The following is a 16323-nucleotide window of genomic DNA, read 5'->3' as shown; positions in this document are numbered from 1 at the left end:
CTAGAATCACATGTGGTTGGTGGTTCTGGTTCCAATCGGCCTCCAGCCTCCATTTTATTTCCAGTACCTTCCTCCTGTATTGGAACTGAACTAGATGGATATTTCTTCCAAGAAATGAAAAAGCATTTGGAGATACACAACTTTCCTTGCACTAATTTAGAATTGTGTTATAGGACAGAAAGAATGGCAAGCCTTCCTTCAGCAAGTGGGGGAACTGGAAAAGGCCCTTCTGGTGCTCAGTCTGGAATCCACGGGGAGATGTTGGCAAGAACTGGGCAGAAGATGCTGGAAGAAGGAACCATCGTTTCACAAGTTCAGGCTTGGAATTTCAGAAACGTCCAATATCAGGAGGATGAGGGTCCCCGAGGACTTTGCAGCCGACTCCATTCCTTTTGTAGTCGATGGTTGAGACCAGATAAGCACACAAAAGCGCAGATGCTGGACCTGGTTGTTCTGGAGCAGTTCCTGGCCCTTCTGCCCCTGCAGATGGAGAGCTGGGTGCGGGAGTGTGGAGCAGAGACCAGCTCCCAGGCGGTGGCCCTGGTGGAAGGCTTCCTCCTGAGCCAGGCGGAGGAGAAGAAGGAGCAGGTTGAGTTGCAAGTGAGAGGACTTCCTCTTGGGACTCCAGAAAAAGTTGAATATAATAAACAATAAGTTCACATTTTGAATCCTTTTCATAGTTTTATTAAGCTTATCAAGATATAAAATACAAAAAAAGGAAAATAGTAGGAAATGGGGTGTTGGAAGGGAAGGGAAAGAAATGTAGGGGAAAGGGGGAAAGAGAAAGAAAATCACTGACTTTTTTTAAGCGCAGTCAGATAAAATGATACCATTAAGTTTCAATGTTTTACTTTTATTTATTTAATATGTACTAACAAATTCTGTAACAAAAACCTATGTAAAAAGCAAACCTCAATCAAAGCTTCATTTTTTTCCATCTCAAGAACAAAATCCAGCAATGATTCCAAAGTAGAAATAAGGTTGGGTTTGATCTTCTCTTTAACTAAAGCAGTTTATTTTTCCATCTCTGCTTGTTCCATCAGTTTGTCCAACCACTTTTCCATTTGGCAATTTTTTATTTATTTATTTATTTTATTCGCATTTATACCCCGCCCTTCTCCGAAGACTCAGGGCGGCTTACACTATGTTAGCAATAGTCTTCATCCTATTTGTATATTTCTATACAAAGTCAACTTATTGCCCCAACAATCTGGGTCCTCATTTTACCTACCTTATAAAGGATGGAAGGCTGAGTCAACCTTGGGCCTGGTGGGACTAGAACCTGCAGTAATTGCAGGCAGCTGTGTTAATAACAGACTGCATTAGTCTGTTGAGCCACAAGAGGCCCATTTAAAGTATCCTTCCGCTTTTATGCATAACGTATTCTTGCTGCTCTCAACATATATAATAGCAAAAGTCAAGATTGTTTTTCAATCTCTTTGTCTATTAAACCTAAAAGAAAAGTCTCTGGTTTGATTTTCATACCCACTTTGAGAATCTTCTGCAGTAAAATAAAAATCTTGCCCCAGTATTCCTTTGTCACTTGTCACAAGTGAAGAGAGATGGTAAAAAGTTCCTTTTTTACATTTAAATTTCAAACATTTATTTGAAATTTCTTTATATATCTTTGGTAGTTTATCAGTGTTAAGTAGAGGGATACATCATTTTATAGAAGGTTTAGTTTAAATTATAATTTAATACAAATTTTAAACCCTTCAGCCACGTCTTCCCCTTGTTCAGGCATTATATTATACACAAAAATCTTTGCCTTTGGATCAATGAATTCAAATTTTGATGTTTTCTTACCAGACTTTCCTGGCATTCATACTATGTGGAGATGCTTCACTAATCTTTGTATATCCCTTATCCATTCTAGAAGAAAGATTTTGCACAGCCATTTCTTTCTTCCTTCCCAGCCTAATTGATAGGTGCCAAGAGATTTGCAGTGGTGTTCACTGAAAAAGAAACCATTTCATGATTTGTGATGTCCATTAATTCTTTTCTCCTATTTCAAGTCCTTCACAATGGAGATCAGAGATCCTGAGAGAAAGAGGCATCCGTCAAATCTCCCTCAACAACTGTCTTTCAGGGGGATCCCTCAGGAAGATCCAATTCAGGACACCTCAGGAGGTAATATAAGGTCCTTCTTCTCTTCTGAGAAATCCTAACTTTCTCACCTTCTCTGGGTCTTCTCCTATATAGCATTCCTCCTCCCATTTTACTAATTATGCTTTTTGAAATTCTGTCTCCCCCACAGGGGAGAATAGAAGGAAGTCGACTCTTTGTTTTGGGGGAACAGAAACCAGGATTGAACCTCCAACTCAGGTAAGAGAAGAACATTCATCTACTAGATTTATATTTTCCATTTCCCTCAGGAAATCAGAGGATGTAGACAGCACAGGTAGTAGTTGTAAGTGTGAAAAATGGGGATGTCATTTTTTCGCTGCTGTGTAACTTTGAACAGTCACTAAAAACTAAAAACTGTTGTTAGTCAAGAACTACATGTAGTGTCTTCTGCCATTTTGCCCTCTGCTTTTGGTTGGAGATTCTTTTTATTCTTTTGCTAATTACTGTGTTTACCTGAAAATAAGACCCAGTCTTATATTCTCTTAGGCCCCGAAATAGCACTCAGGCATATTTTTGGGGGTGTCTTATTTTTTTCGCATACAGGAAGTGGGGAGCCTGCCGGCCCAGCCCTCTCCATCCCACCACCTGCTTGCCTTCAGATGCAGTGGCCCAACTTTTAAGCACACCCAGGTCTCCACCTGCCCTGCTTGCTGGGCCTGCTGCTGCCGGTACACTTTTGGCCGCTGGCTGCCAAGGGGCTGCCTGTGCTGCTGTTGGCCTCCTGGCAGCGCTACTTTCGGCCATCCTGCAGGGCTGCTCCTACCTGCTGCGGAGTGAGTCATCCCAGATCTATGAGTTCCAGAGTGCCCCCCTGCTGCAGGTGGAGCTGCGACGTCCACATTGCCCTGCACAGCCAGCATGAGAGGTAGCACCCACCAGGGCCAGGGCCCAAATAGTGCCAGGGTCAACTCACAGCCCGGTGCCTGCAGTAGACCTGCAGGAAGGCGCTCAGCAGGCCAAAGGTGGTGGGTAAGGCAGTGTGGCTCCAGCAAGTGGCTGCTGGCAAAGGGGCTCTGGCATGGCGGCGGTGGGAGGGTGCTCCGGAGGTCGTAGATCTCGGCCGACTCGCCCTAGGCCAGACAAGAGCAGCCCAGCAGTGTGGCCGAGAGCAGCGTTGCCAGGAGGGCAAAGAGCTCCCGTGAAGCCAGCAGCACCAGAGGCAGTCGCTCATGCCAGTTGCTGCAAGGGAGTGGCGAGTGCGTCAAAGGGGAAAAGCAGGATTCAGCTTACAGCAGCTGCCTGAAATGTGCTTGCAGCGATTGCTGGACCCGAAGTGGGCAGCCCCATGCCTCTTTCTCCGCCTGCTGCCAGTGCTGTCCCTGCATGTTTTGGAAGAGAAATTAAAAAAAAAAAAAATCCTGCAGTCTCTCATCGTTGCTGTACAAAGCTGAGCACAGGCAACAACAGCTGTGCAGTGCAAGGGGCAGCGCGCAAGTCCACTTTTTATTTTTGATGCACTCACCACTCACAGCAGCTGGGACCACTGGGGGGGGGCACTGGCAGAAGGTAGAGGCTGGCTTCTCCCCCCCATTCTTTTCTCTTCTGTTTCAGCCCAGCCTAGCCCTCCATCCAGCAGCTAAGGATGAGGAACACACCGTCCTCTCTCCTCCTCTCTCTCTCCCTCCCTCTTTCTCTCTCTCTCCCCCTCTCCCTCCCTGAGAACTGTGTGGGGAGAGGGGAAAGACATCAAGGGGACGCTGGCAAGAAACTTGGCAAAGGACGAAATGTCCCCGCTCCAGAGCCCAGACTTTTAAGGCAGAAAAGTGAAAGGGGGTAGACAATATCAAAGCCCTGGAGGAAAAGAGTAAAGCTCTTCTGAAGTGGATCCCAAGGCCAACACTGCGAGAAGCAATGTGCTTCTCCACCCAGAACCTCATGGGCTTTGCGGAACCACAGGGGGAAGGGGAGCCTGGCCTTCCTCGACCACCTCCAAGTGGACAACAACAGCTGTGCCTTCTCCCCTCCAAAACACACCAGGATGTAATCTGAATAACATCAGTGGTGGTGAAAGGCTTCCCAAAAAAGGGGCCAAGAAATGGGAAGGGCGCACGGACTCGCAGTGCTTTGTTTTGATTTAAGCGCTGCTGCTGACTTGGAAAGAATGGCTTTTGCATGCCGTGTCACCCAAGAGGTCTCATGGAGAGGCGGCCGAGCCCCTCAGCTTCTCTCCCATGTTTCTCCTGTGCTTTAGCCTAGCCTCGCCCTCTGTCACCCTCCGAAGAGGGAGGCCAAAGTTCAAAGGGGATGGGAGGGCCAGGACAAATCTGAAAGAAACAGACTATTCCTTCCATGCTGGTTTCCGTGAGCAAGCCCAGGGAACAGCTGGCGAAGAGGCAGCCCTCGAGCTACTGCTCTCCCTTTCCCTCCCTCTCCTTCCTTCTGAAGTGAAGGTTGAAAAGCCCCATCGTTTCCAGGCACCATCCCACCGCCTGTCTTTGCTTGTGGAGTTTGCGGCAGAGCTGGAGGACTAAGTTGGACGGCAGGAGCCAAACGTGCACAGGCTCAAGTGTGGCACCATCCCACCCTGTCCCTTGGCTTCACTCGCCTCGCGCAGGCACCAGCAACAACTAGAGGTGTGGGGGATGAGTGGGGGAGGCATGTGATCCGGCCCACAGCTGCGGGTGTTAGGAAACTCTTATTGCCCAAATGGTTGGCCAGGAAATATATAAACCAACGTTGTGTACATAAAAGTATTATGTAGCTTTAAAAACTTTGTTGCATCATCATGCATCCTGATTGGCTGAGCTCTGTAGCCAATGTACTTAAGGAAAGCTGAATTATGGGTTGTGTGGACACTACAATACCATTTTTACCTGCTGATATGCTGCAACTCTATATTTGAGCTCTATGCATGATCATGGCTTGATCAAGGCTATTTACTGCTTCTTTAATATTTACTGACTGTTTCGTATTGAACTTTGTTCCTGAATGAAACTAAAGAAGATCTGGTTTGTTGTGTTTCTCTACGATTGGTAAGAAGACTTGATATTTGAAAAATATCCCTGGACTGACTTTATGTGTGTATGACCTGGATTGTTTTTGGACTATAATTTTGCTTTTTCCCTAAAAGTAAAATATTATCAATATTTGATCAAACCCAGTTTGTTTCTATGTTAATTGTCATTGTCCACAATCATTCTCAGTTGCTATCATGCGTAATCTAAAGGGTACTCTGCTCAATAGTACACAACATTGTTTATGAGACTAGATTACCCTTAACAAGCAAGGACGGACAGAGTGGCAGAGGGTTCCACGGCGCAACTGGTAGGCCAGATTGCGTACCTCGCCCACCCCACCTGCGCCTCTGCCAGTGCCGCTGCTATGACGGGCGGGGGTGGCACCACAGCGTAGCCCCTGCATTCTCAGCCCCTTCCCTCCAGCCTGGTCCTCCTGTTCCACCGCACATTCCGCACAAGCAAAGACAGATGGTGGGACAGATCACATGCCTCCCCCCAACCCCGCGCAGGCTGCAGTTGCTTCCAGACACCATCTGGCCCTGTGCATGTGCTCGCCACCACCTATGATGGCCATGCCCACTGCCCCACCCTCCCGGATGACGCAGAATCATTCAAGTTGATAAACCTGCCTAATATATTTCTTTAGTCAAATGCTTTTGTTCTGTCCATTTTGCCACCTAAACCTATTCTTACTAAGCATAGCCACTTACCTCAGTGTCTACGTTTGCTTTGGGAATTTCAAAATAATAGGAAAGATCCTGCAATGCCTCCTCGGTCTGTTTTCTACTTTCTTTCCCCTTTCAGGTGGGTCTTGTGTCCTTTGAGGAGGTGGCTGTGTATTTCTCAGAGGAGGAGTGGACTCAGCTGGATCCTCACCAAAAAGCTCTGCATTGGGAAGTCATGTTGGAGAATTATAAGAATGTGGCCTTTCTTGGTAAGAGTTTCCTACTCTCCAGTCAGAGAGTTCAGGAAGCCATTTTGTACTTAATGTCATTAGTTAGTAATTCCTATGAAAACATCTCTAAATAGATATCTTCTCTTCAGAGGGAGAAGGAAACGTCGTGTTTTTCTACTGCTTCTAGGAAGGAAATAGGTCTAAAATGGCATTCTGCTTAGATGCATCCGATCCAATTTGTTTTTCTATTTCTATTTAAACATTTTAGTGACAAAGCAATTCCTTAGTTTGAGATAATGCCAAACTCCATCACACAGATTTCAACTATTTTGGTCCATATGCTTCCATATCATTCACATTTTTTGACTTAGTCTTTTTCAAGGTTTTATGCCTCATCAATAGAGATATTATCATTTCTATACCATGCCATTATAAGGATACAGATATGCAATATATATTAGAATTTGGCACAATACCTGAAGGCAATTAATATGACTTCTGACAGAGTGATTGTTTTTCCTAACCTTTCTCTCATTTTCATTTCTCTTTCCCTTTGAAGGTGATAATGAGAATGACAATGAAGAATCTGGAGAATCAATCAAAATATTTAGACAAGGAGAAGTAATGCAGAAACCTGCAATTCAAACAGAATTCCAAAGGCAGGAGGGAAACCTGTCAAATAACTGGAATAACGGAAGCTCATCTTCAGATGTTGCTCAGATGCAGGACTTTATTGATCAACGAGGAAAACTAAGGAATAAATATATTGGGAAAGATGTAAGACTCTTCAAAGACACATTAGATGTAAATGGACCCTCTCCATCACAAGCCAAAGGAGCAGCCAATATATGCGAAGACAAAGGGAAAAATTACAGTTGGAAATTCACACTTTCTCAAGAAAATGGGTCTCTTGAGTCACAGAAAAGTTTTCACATGGGAGAGAAGTCAAATAAATGCAATGAACATGGAAACAATATTGTTAATAAAAGGACATGTCCAAGGGAGAAGCCATATATATGCTTGGAGTGTGGAAAGGGCTTCAGAAGAAACAGTGACCTTACACCCCATCAAAGGATCCACACAGGGGAGAAGCCATATCAATGCATGGAGTGTGGAAAGGATTTCAGTACAAGCAGTTACCTTACATACCATCAAAGGATCCACACAGGGGAGAAGCCATATAAATGCATGGAGTGTGGAAAGGGCTTCAGAAGAAACAGTCATCTTTCATGCCATCAAAGGATCCACACAGGGGAGAAGCCATATATATGCATGGAGTGTGGAAAGAGCTTCAGAAGTAACAGTGACCTTACACCCCATAAAAGGATCCACACAGGGGAGAAGCCATATCAATGCATGGAGTGTGGAAAGGGCTTCAGAAGAAACAGTCATCTTACATGCCATCAAAGGATCCACACAGGGGAGAAGCCACATAAATGCATGGAGTGTGGAAAGGGCTTCAGAACAAGCAATGAACTTACATCTCATCAAAGGATCCACACAGGGGAGAAGCCATATAAATGCATGGAGTGTGGGAAGGGCTTCAGAACAAGGAAGGAACTAACATCCCATCAAAGGATCCACACAGGGGAGAAGCCATATAAATGCATGGAGTGTGGAAAGGGCTTCAGAACAAGCAATGAACTTACATCCCATCACAGTATCCACACAGGGGAGAAGCCACATAAATGCATGGAGTGTGGAAAGAGCTTCAGAACAAGCAAGGAACTTACATCTCATCAAAGGATCCACACAGGGGAGAAGCCATATAAATGCATGGAGTGTGGGAAGGGCTTCAGAACAAGGAAGGAACTAACATCCCATCAAAGGATCCACACAGGGGAGAAGCCTTATAAATGCATGGAGTGCGGAAAGGATTTCAGAACAAGCAGTGATCTCACATGCCATCAAAAGATCCATACAAGGGAGAAGCCATATAAATGCATAGAGTGTGGAAAAGACTTCAGAACAAGCAGTGATCTTACATGCCATCAAAGGAGCCATACAGGGGAGAAGCCATATAAATGCATGGAATATGGAAAGGATTTCAAGACAAGCAATAAAGTTACATCCCATCAAAGGATCCAAATAGGGGAGAAGCCATATAAATGCATGGAGTGTGGAAAGGGCTTCAGAAGAAGCAGTTATCTCACATGCCATCAAAGGATCCACTCAGGGGAGAAGCCATATAAATGCATGGAGTGTGGAAAGGGCTTCAGAAGAAGCAGTGATCTCACATGCCATCAAAGGATCCATACAAGGGTGAAGCCATATAAATGGTTGGAGTGTGGAAGGGGCTTCAGCACACCCCATAGTCCTATTTCCCATAACACGATTCATAGACTGGAAAATCCCCCCCAAAAAGATACATTTGGGTGAGAATGTATGCTAATTATTGATTTAATGGGTTCTATGCATGGATTTCCAATTTACAGACTGAACTCTGAAAAGGGTTTTTCTGCGGTTCACCCTCCTGACAGCCGTAGAGAGATGAATTTAGTAATGAAAATAAAAACAATGGACATGTGTCATTATAATTATGATTTATACTGTTTTGAATTTATCCGTATATACAGTATATAGGAGTGTCAAACTGGAAGCTCACGGGCCGGTTGCATCACATGCAGGACACACCCACCCCAGCTCCGCGAATAGGGAAACTGTCCCAATGCGTCCCATAATGGCAGAGTCACGCGGGGAGTTTGAAACCGGTGGTATATAGGTTCGTTTTATTTTATTTTTTAGAAATGAGCTTCCTGTTCCCCAACTGTCATCATTCTCCCAGTTCGTCATAGCTCTCAGAGGGATGCAAAGATGTTTAACAGATGCTGTGTTCCTAAACCCAAACGGAAAATATCAAAAAATAATCAAATAGCACCCATGGTATAGAATTGGGATCCCCAAAAATAATTAAATTTGCATCCTCAGTGTAGAACTGAGACCTGAGCCAGCTGGTATCTATGCAGAAACATTGAACGTTATTCAGTCAAAGGCCTCATGATATGAGGGAATTGTCACATGCAGGTCAATGTAGAGCGTGTGGGAAGAGCTGAAAGGATGAACAATTCCTCTCTCACAAAAGGAGCCAGAAGCACCCCAAGTGCTTGTGCAATTTTTGTTTTCAAGCATTATGGCCACATTTTGTTCTTCTGTAGTGTGGTGAAGGCTAAGGTCCACATTTGATTTAAATAAAATTAATTAAATATCAATGGTGTGGTTTTGTTCTAATCATGTATTATACTCATCTATTAAAATCTTTAGTTGCTTTAAAAATGTATTAACACATGAAGATTTTTCGAAGAATTTGGAGGGGACATATTTTAGAATTTGAGAGGCTCATATTGGTTTGAAGCTCAATTGTCAGTAATAGTTCTGGGTCAAGCTGGGTCAAGTTCTGGGTCAAGTTCTGGGTCAAGCTGGGTCAAGTAAAGAGACCGAAAAGAGCAGAGGTTAACTCAGTTCTTTTTTAACCTCTTTTTTCTTTCCATCTACATCCTTTCTTTCATTAACTGTAGCTAAATCTCTTCTTTTTCCCCCTTGCATTGTAACTTCCATATACAGAGGAATCTCTTCAAACCATTGGAATCTTCAGGTCTTGTGATTGGAACGTTTTTCTCTGTTTATTCGCGATCTGTGGATTGATGAATCCCAGTATCATTGCTCAGGCTGGTCCAGGTTCTTTCTTGCCTCTCAAAGGCATTTTTGGGTTATAGAGGTAAATCAGAAGGGATAAGACCTCTCACAAGCAAGAATGATCATCTAGGAAAAAAAGAAAAAGAATTATGCGTAACATGGATGAATAAAGGAGATGAAAGGGAGGACAAGATAGAAACAAGAGAAACAAGGAGATTGCAAGATAGTCCATGGGAGGACTGTAATTTAATTAAATGATAACCAAAGAAAATTAATAGTTGAAAATTGCAGTAGAAGCTACTCAGGTTTCAACCAAGGTTTAAAAACTTTTCTGCAGCTTGTTCTTGCCTAGTTTTTTTTTTTTTCGTCCTGCTGTGTAGTTTTATGTCTCTTCCAGGTTTGTTTCAGTACCTCCCTGAACACAGAGGAGTAGCTTCTGATGGATTTCCTCTTCACCTTCGTGCAGCCTAACTTCTGTTAAGAATCATGTTGCAATTAGCTAAAAAGTTTTTGGGTTTTTTTGCATTTATATCCCGCCCTTCTCCGAAGACTCAGGGCGGCTTACACTATGTCAAGCAATAGTCTTCATCCATTTGTATATTATATACAAAGTCAACTTATTGCCCCCAACAATCTGGGTCCTCATTTTACCTACCTTATAAAGGATGGAAGGCAGAGTCAACCTTGGGCCTGGTGGGACTTGAACCTGCAGTAATTGCAAGCAGCTGCTGTTAATAACAGACTGCATTAGCCTGTTGAGCCACCAGAGGCCCTGTGAAAAAGTGGTAAGCAGGACACCCCCAGTGAGTCTAGGAGAAATCCTAAATTCTGAATCATGCATACATCGCTCTCAAAGATGAAATTTTCCTAGAATCATAAGGTCTGTTCTGTCCTCATTAGATGTTACTCTCTGTGCAGCTTGACATGCCGCTAAACCCAACTACCCTCCAATAAAACAGACCATGTGTGTAGATCTGGATGCTTTATTAAAGGAACAGGATGGGTGAAACTGGAAAAAGAGAAATACAGGTATTCTTAGAGGTCCATTAGGAGCCTCCCCATTAGGTTCGTACCTCAAAAAATGTGTCGAATCAGATTCAATGTTACACATTTTTAAAATCAAATTCACTAATTGAACCTAATGGCTTGTTAAATGAATGAAAATCTGACTTACTTCCTGCCTGTCGCTGACCAGTTGTTTCCACCGCCAATCAGCTGATTCCAGTGCAGCTGAAGGAGGAACTAAATTGCCTCCAAGCAGCTCCGTCTGCAGTTTTAAAAAAATCCACTTTCTGCTCATCAGCTCAAGCGTCTTCAGACAGCTGCCCAGATGGGGTTTGGTGGTAATTTACAGAACTCTCAGATTGCAGTTACTTTAAAAAAATAAACAAAACAAAAAAACCTCCTGCCACTACAGTAAGTAGCTTCCAAGAGTCTCCAGCCAGGCTCTCAGAGGGAGATTGGGGAGGAATATACAGAACTCTTGGCTTGCAACAATAACAGAGATGGAAGGGACCTCGAGGTCCTGTAGTCTTACCCTCTGCTCTCAGGCCAGACTCTCCATTCAGTCCATGAGTGAAGAAAAGCCAGGCTTCATAGAAAAGGATAAAAACAGCGTGCAAATTTGAAAACCAGCAGTTTAGAGAAGAAATACAGCAGACCACATTTGCTTTGTTGTAGATTCTGGCTAGCATTTCTACAAGCAGTTTCAAAGCAAATGCAGGTAAACTTTACCTTTGCAAAGAACTGTACTTACAAACACAATACTTGCAAACTCCAGTACAGTTCTTAAAAAGAAGCAGAGCAGTTCCCAAAGTGCTTACAAACAGGCAGTACAGCACTAGAGAGTCACAAAAAAGAATTTTTAACAATACTTAAAGAATTCCTGAATGCGAAATAACATCATAACTACATAGTACGATGGACTTTCAGGGCTGGCACAACGTGTAACATGTTCACACGGGTGCAATAGGACTGGGTGGTTGTTAATATGATTTATTGGGTTAGGGATTCACTGTGATTTATATTGTGTTGGGAGGGATGCATGGAGGGAGCTCAACCAATCTCATTGTACATATGTTGTGCCATGACAATAAAGATATGAATTTAGAAGCAATTCTAGGACTCCAGTTCTCAAGCCGAGGAGCAGCAGATCCTCCACGCCAGGGGTCCCCAACCTTTTGGATCTCAGGGACCACTAAATTCATAATTTTAAATCCCACAGATAACTAATACGATCTGCCTAATGACCAGCTGGGTGGGCATGACTAGGTGGTCATGTGACTGGGTGGGTATGGCCAACTTGATGTCACTCACATCGAGAGGCGCCTCACTGGCCTCTACTCACCCCTCCTCCCAGGCTCCTTAGGGCCCCAACAGGAAGCCGTTGTTGGAGCTAAGCAGCCACCATGAGAAAGAGTTGGCAAAACAGCTGGCTCCGTTGAAATTGGATCTGACTGAGAAGGAGGCTCAGCAGAAGCACCTCAATCAGGACTACGAGCATAGGCTTTTCAAGCAGAGGGAAGACCTGCGGGAGTGCAAGGCCAGGTACCGGCGCTTGGAGGCTCAGCGGGTTGCGATGGTCAGCCAGTTCCAGGCCATGAGGCAGTCCCACTGGAACAAGACCCTCCGGCTCTTTGCCACCAGTGGCACTTCCCTCCAGCCTTAGCCCAAAGCCCCACACTAGGAGGCTGAAACATACCCCAGGTTGGAATTTCTGCCCCCCTCCGACCCACACAAAAAGACCCTGAAGGGGGAGACTCTCTGAAGTAACAAAAATGTTCATTGCAGTATCTGGCCCAGGGGCCATAGTTTGAGGACTCCTGATTTAGTGCAATATTAAAAATGCAAATAATTTTTCGGCAGACCACCAAAATTTTCTCATGGACCACCATAGTTGGTGACCGCTGCTCCACATAGCACCAGAAAAACAAAAACAAACAGTGAGGTGGGTTTAAATCCATGTGCTCCTTTGGTCACTATCTCTAAGCAGTTGGTGTTGATATTCAAAGAAATATGGAGTTGTTTGGCTGCCCCCTAAAAGTTGGTGCCTCTGTCTAAACAAATGTATTTAAAGGGCCTCGGATAGCAATAAAACATCTGAGGGCATTTATGAAGCTAGAAGTGTCCATACTTAATAACTTCAGAGTGGGCAGCTCTAATGGCCATACTGGTGAATAGGGCTGCCCACCTCTTATTATTTGCTTAACACCATCTAGTGTGATGCGTGGTCACAGACCAGGGGCCAAAGATATCAAGGCAACGTTTGTGAAAGGAGGATTTGCACTGAGTCTGTCGTCTGGAAGATCAGCCATCTTTTGTGTTTGTAACCTACCATGGAGCTTGCGACAAGAAATACACCCAAAGATTACCTGCTCACACATCTTTTAGCTCCAACTATCCACAAACCAGCAGTTCTTATAGCTCCTTTTGTAAATAGTCATCCTTGATGTTTAACTTGATGGTGATAGTGCCGCACAATCGAAGAAGCAACGTGATGATTGCCAGGAGGGTTTTTCTCCTCTGTTTCTATCCTTAAGGCAGCCACCTACTCCCCATAGACCATTTTGATGGAGAAATGGGTCACGTTTCCTCAGGGAGCTCTCTCCAGGGATCAGTCTTTAGTTTAGCATACAGTCAATTTCTTGGGATAGGTTTCATACTGCAAGTGTGGATGATGACATTTTGAGATTGCTGACGTTCTAATACTGAACAGAAATGTTGGCAGTTGTGCCAGCCTTTGCAGCTACTGCGTGTGGCACTTTTGAATGACTAAGCTAGGTGAGTCAGGCAAGTAGTAGCTCGAATGACTGAATTCCAGGTTGAGAATCTACCAAATCTATGTGATTCAAATTGAGTCTCTGGGGCCAGTGTCCAAAGGGTAAGAACTTCAAGACGGACTTCTGCATCTGAGTGTGCAGGTTGAATGTATTGACCTGAGGAACAGTCTGATCTGTGTTGCACAAGAATGCAGGCCCTGATAACCGTGCAGTGTCTTTAAGGTGACTTGCAGCAACAGCTCTTGTAGAGTGGTCTAGAGGGTTGCGATCAGGAGGTACATAGTGTAGGACAGCTAGATCTCCTAATTCTTAGAACTCTGTTGGTGGATGATGATGATGCATATGGAAGCGTAGAGGAGAAAGTTTGCAGGATGCAGTTTCCTCTGAGTCCACCTTCTGCCTTGACAGGTCTCTGGAGAGGAAGGGGTGGGGGGTGGGGGAGCTATGTTCTGAAGCCCCAACACGTTAATCTGTGTGAAGCTCGACATGCAGCTAAACCCACCCATCCTCCAATAAAACAGACCGTGTATGTAGATCTGAATGCTTTATTGAAAGAACAGGCTATGGTGAATGGAGAAAATAGGGATACATACAATGAGAACTGAAATACAAGAGAGACCATATTCAGTTACTGCTGAACATAACAATTAATAAATACAAGCAATTTAAATCTCACCAGCGATGCTCTGTGTGTGGGACGTAGGTTTGTCCTTGGATGACCATGGATGACCATGTGCCATAGATTAAGATGGCAAATTCCAAATTCTAAAGGAAACGGAGTCTGGCTTCCCAGCCTGCACTTGGTTTGAGAGTGTGGGCTGATGGTTAAATGGGTAGGATCAGCTTCAAACAATATACTTGGGGCATGTTTGTCTCTCCAGCTACTAGATGTTCTGATGTTACAAACTTCAGAAACCGCTACAGAAACATATGCAACCAAATAAAAACTGAATGCACAAATTACCACACCAAGCAAGAAGAGAACCTTCTGCGCACAAATTCTAATCGTGCCTTTTATAATTTTGTCAACAATAAACTTAAAGACTCAAGATCCATCCCACCACTAAAAGATTCTAACAACAAAGAATGCAATGACGAAACAGTCAAAGCAAACCTCTTCAACATTTTCTTTGGCTCAGTTTTTGTTAACTCCGATAACACATATCCAACATTCCACAAACGAACCAGCAATGACTATGATGATTTAACTCATATAGATTTCACAGAAGACAATGTTGGTAAAGCTCTTCACAACTTAAAACCATCGCTTTCTATTGGACCTGATGGACTATGTGCATATTTCTTAAAAAAACTTTCCATTAATATAGCTGAACCCCTAAGTATTATCTTTGATAAAGCTTTCACTACCAGTTCTTTTCCCAAACTATGGTCACTAGCCACAGTCATCCCCATCTTCAAAAAAGGAGACCCCAGCTTAGTCGAAAACTACAGACCGATCTCCCTTTGCTGCGTCACCTGCAAAGTCATGGAATCTATCATCAACCAATCCATTACCTCACACTTAGAAACTAACAACCTACTCTCCAACAAACAATTTGGTTTCAGGAAACAGTTATCATGTAACTTACAACTTCTCCACTGCAAAAACATATGGACTTCAATAGGCAAATCAATAGATGCAATCTACATAGACTTCTGCAAAGCTTTTGACTCAGTAGTACACGATAAACTTCTCCTTAAACTAACATCCTATGGCATCTCAGGACCCCTCCACAAATGGATATCTGCTTTTCTGTCTAACAGACAACAAGTGGTCAAAATCGGCAATGCTTTATCAAATCCTGTTCCTGTCAAGAGTGGCGTTCCTCAAGGCAGCGTCCTTGGACCAACACTCTTTATTCTATACATTAATGATCTTTGTGACCATATCTCAAGTAATTGTGTTCTCTTTGCTGACGATGTCAAACTATTTAACACCACAGATAACACTTCTATAATTCAAAACGACCTTGACCATCTAACTGCTTGGTCTAAAAATTGGCAGCTCCAAATTTCAACCAGCAAATGCTCAGTCTTACATATAGGAAAAAAGAACCCTAAAACTAAGTACATACTAGATGGACATTACCTTACAGACGACCCCCATCCCGTTAAAGACCTTGGAGTCTTCATGTCAAATGATCTAAGTGCCAAAGCCCACTGCAACTACATAGCAAAAAAAGCTCTAAGAGTTGTAAACCTAATTTTGCGTAGCTTCTTTTCCAAAAACACCACACTACTAACCAGAGCATATAAAACACTTGCTAGACCAATTCTAGAATACAGCTCACCTGTTTGGAACCCTCACCACATCTCTGACATCAATACAATTGAACGTGTCCAGAAATATTTTACAAGAAGAGTTCTCCATTCCTCCGAAAACAACAAAATACCTTATCCCACTAGACTTGAAATCCTAGGCTTAGAAAACTTGGAACTCCGTCGCCTTCGACAAGACCTAAGTTTAACTCACAGAATCATCTATTGTAATGTCCTTCCTGTCAAAGACTACTTCAACTTTAATTGCAATAATACAAGGGCAACCAATAGATTTAAACTTAATGTAAACCGCTTTAATCTAGATTGCAGAAAATATGACTTCTGCAACAGAATCATCAGTGCTTGGAATACTTTACCTGACTCTGTGGTCTCTTCCCATAATCCTAAAAGCTTTAACCAAAAACTTTCTACTATTGACCTCACCCCATTCCTAAGAGGACCATAAGGGGCGTGCATAAGCGCACAAACATGCCTACCGTTCCTGTCCTATTGTTTTTCTTTTCTTCTTCCTATATATGTTTATATGTGTATATACTATATAATCTTTTTGTATGATGTTGTGACAAAATAAATAAAATAAAATAAAATAAATAGATGGGGCTAGAGGGCAACAACAGTATATAGAGAGAGTATGTTAGGGCATGTTTGTCCC

At 43.4% G+C, this 16323-nt stretch overlaps 1 protein-coding gene across 2 annotated transcripts in view; it reads left to right on the top strand.

Moving 5' to 3' along the window:
• LOC131191548 (zinc finger protein 208-like) overlaps nucleotides 1-16323 on the top strand; it is a 47572-nt gene that overhangs the window by 11563 nt on the left and 19686 nt on the right. Inside the window, exon 4 of one of the 2 annotated variants that reach the window (XM_058169800.1) lies at nucleotides 7032-8132. The exons of the other annotated variant lie outside the window; for it this stretch is intronic. Coding sequence (XP_058025783.1) covers nucleotides 7032-8132 — 1101 coding nt within the window. The remainder of the gene's footprint in view (nucleotides 1-7031; nucleotides 8133-16323) is intronic. 2 annotated transcript variants of the gene reach the window in all.

The sequence above is a fragment of the Ahaetulla prasina genome, chromosome 2 (assembly GCF_028640845.1).
Source record: "Ahaetulla prasina isolate Xishuangbanna chromosome 2, ASM2864084v1, whole genome shotgun sequence".
Lineage (NCBI taxonomy): Eukaryota > Metazoa > Chordata > Lepidosauria > Squamata > Colubridae > Ahaetulla > Ahaetulla prasina.
This window is presented reverse-complemented; position numbering and strand designations above follow the sequence as displayed.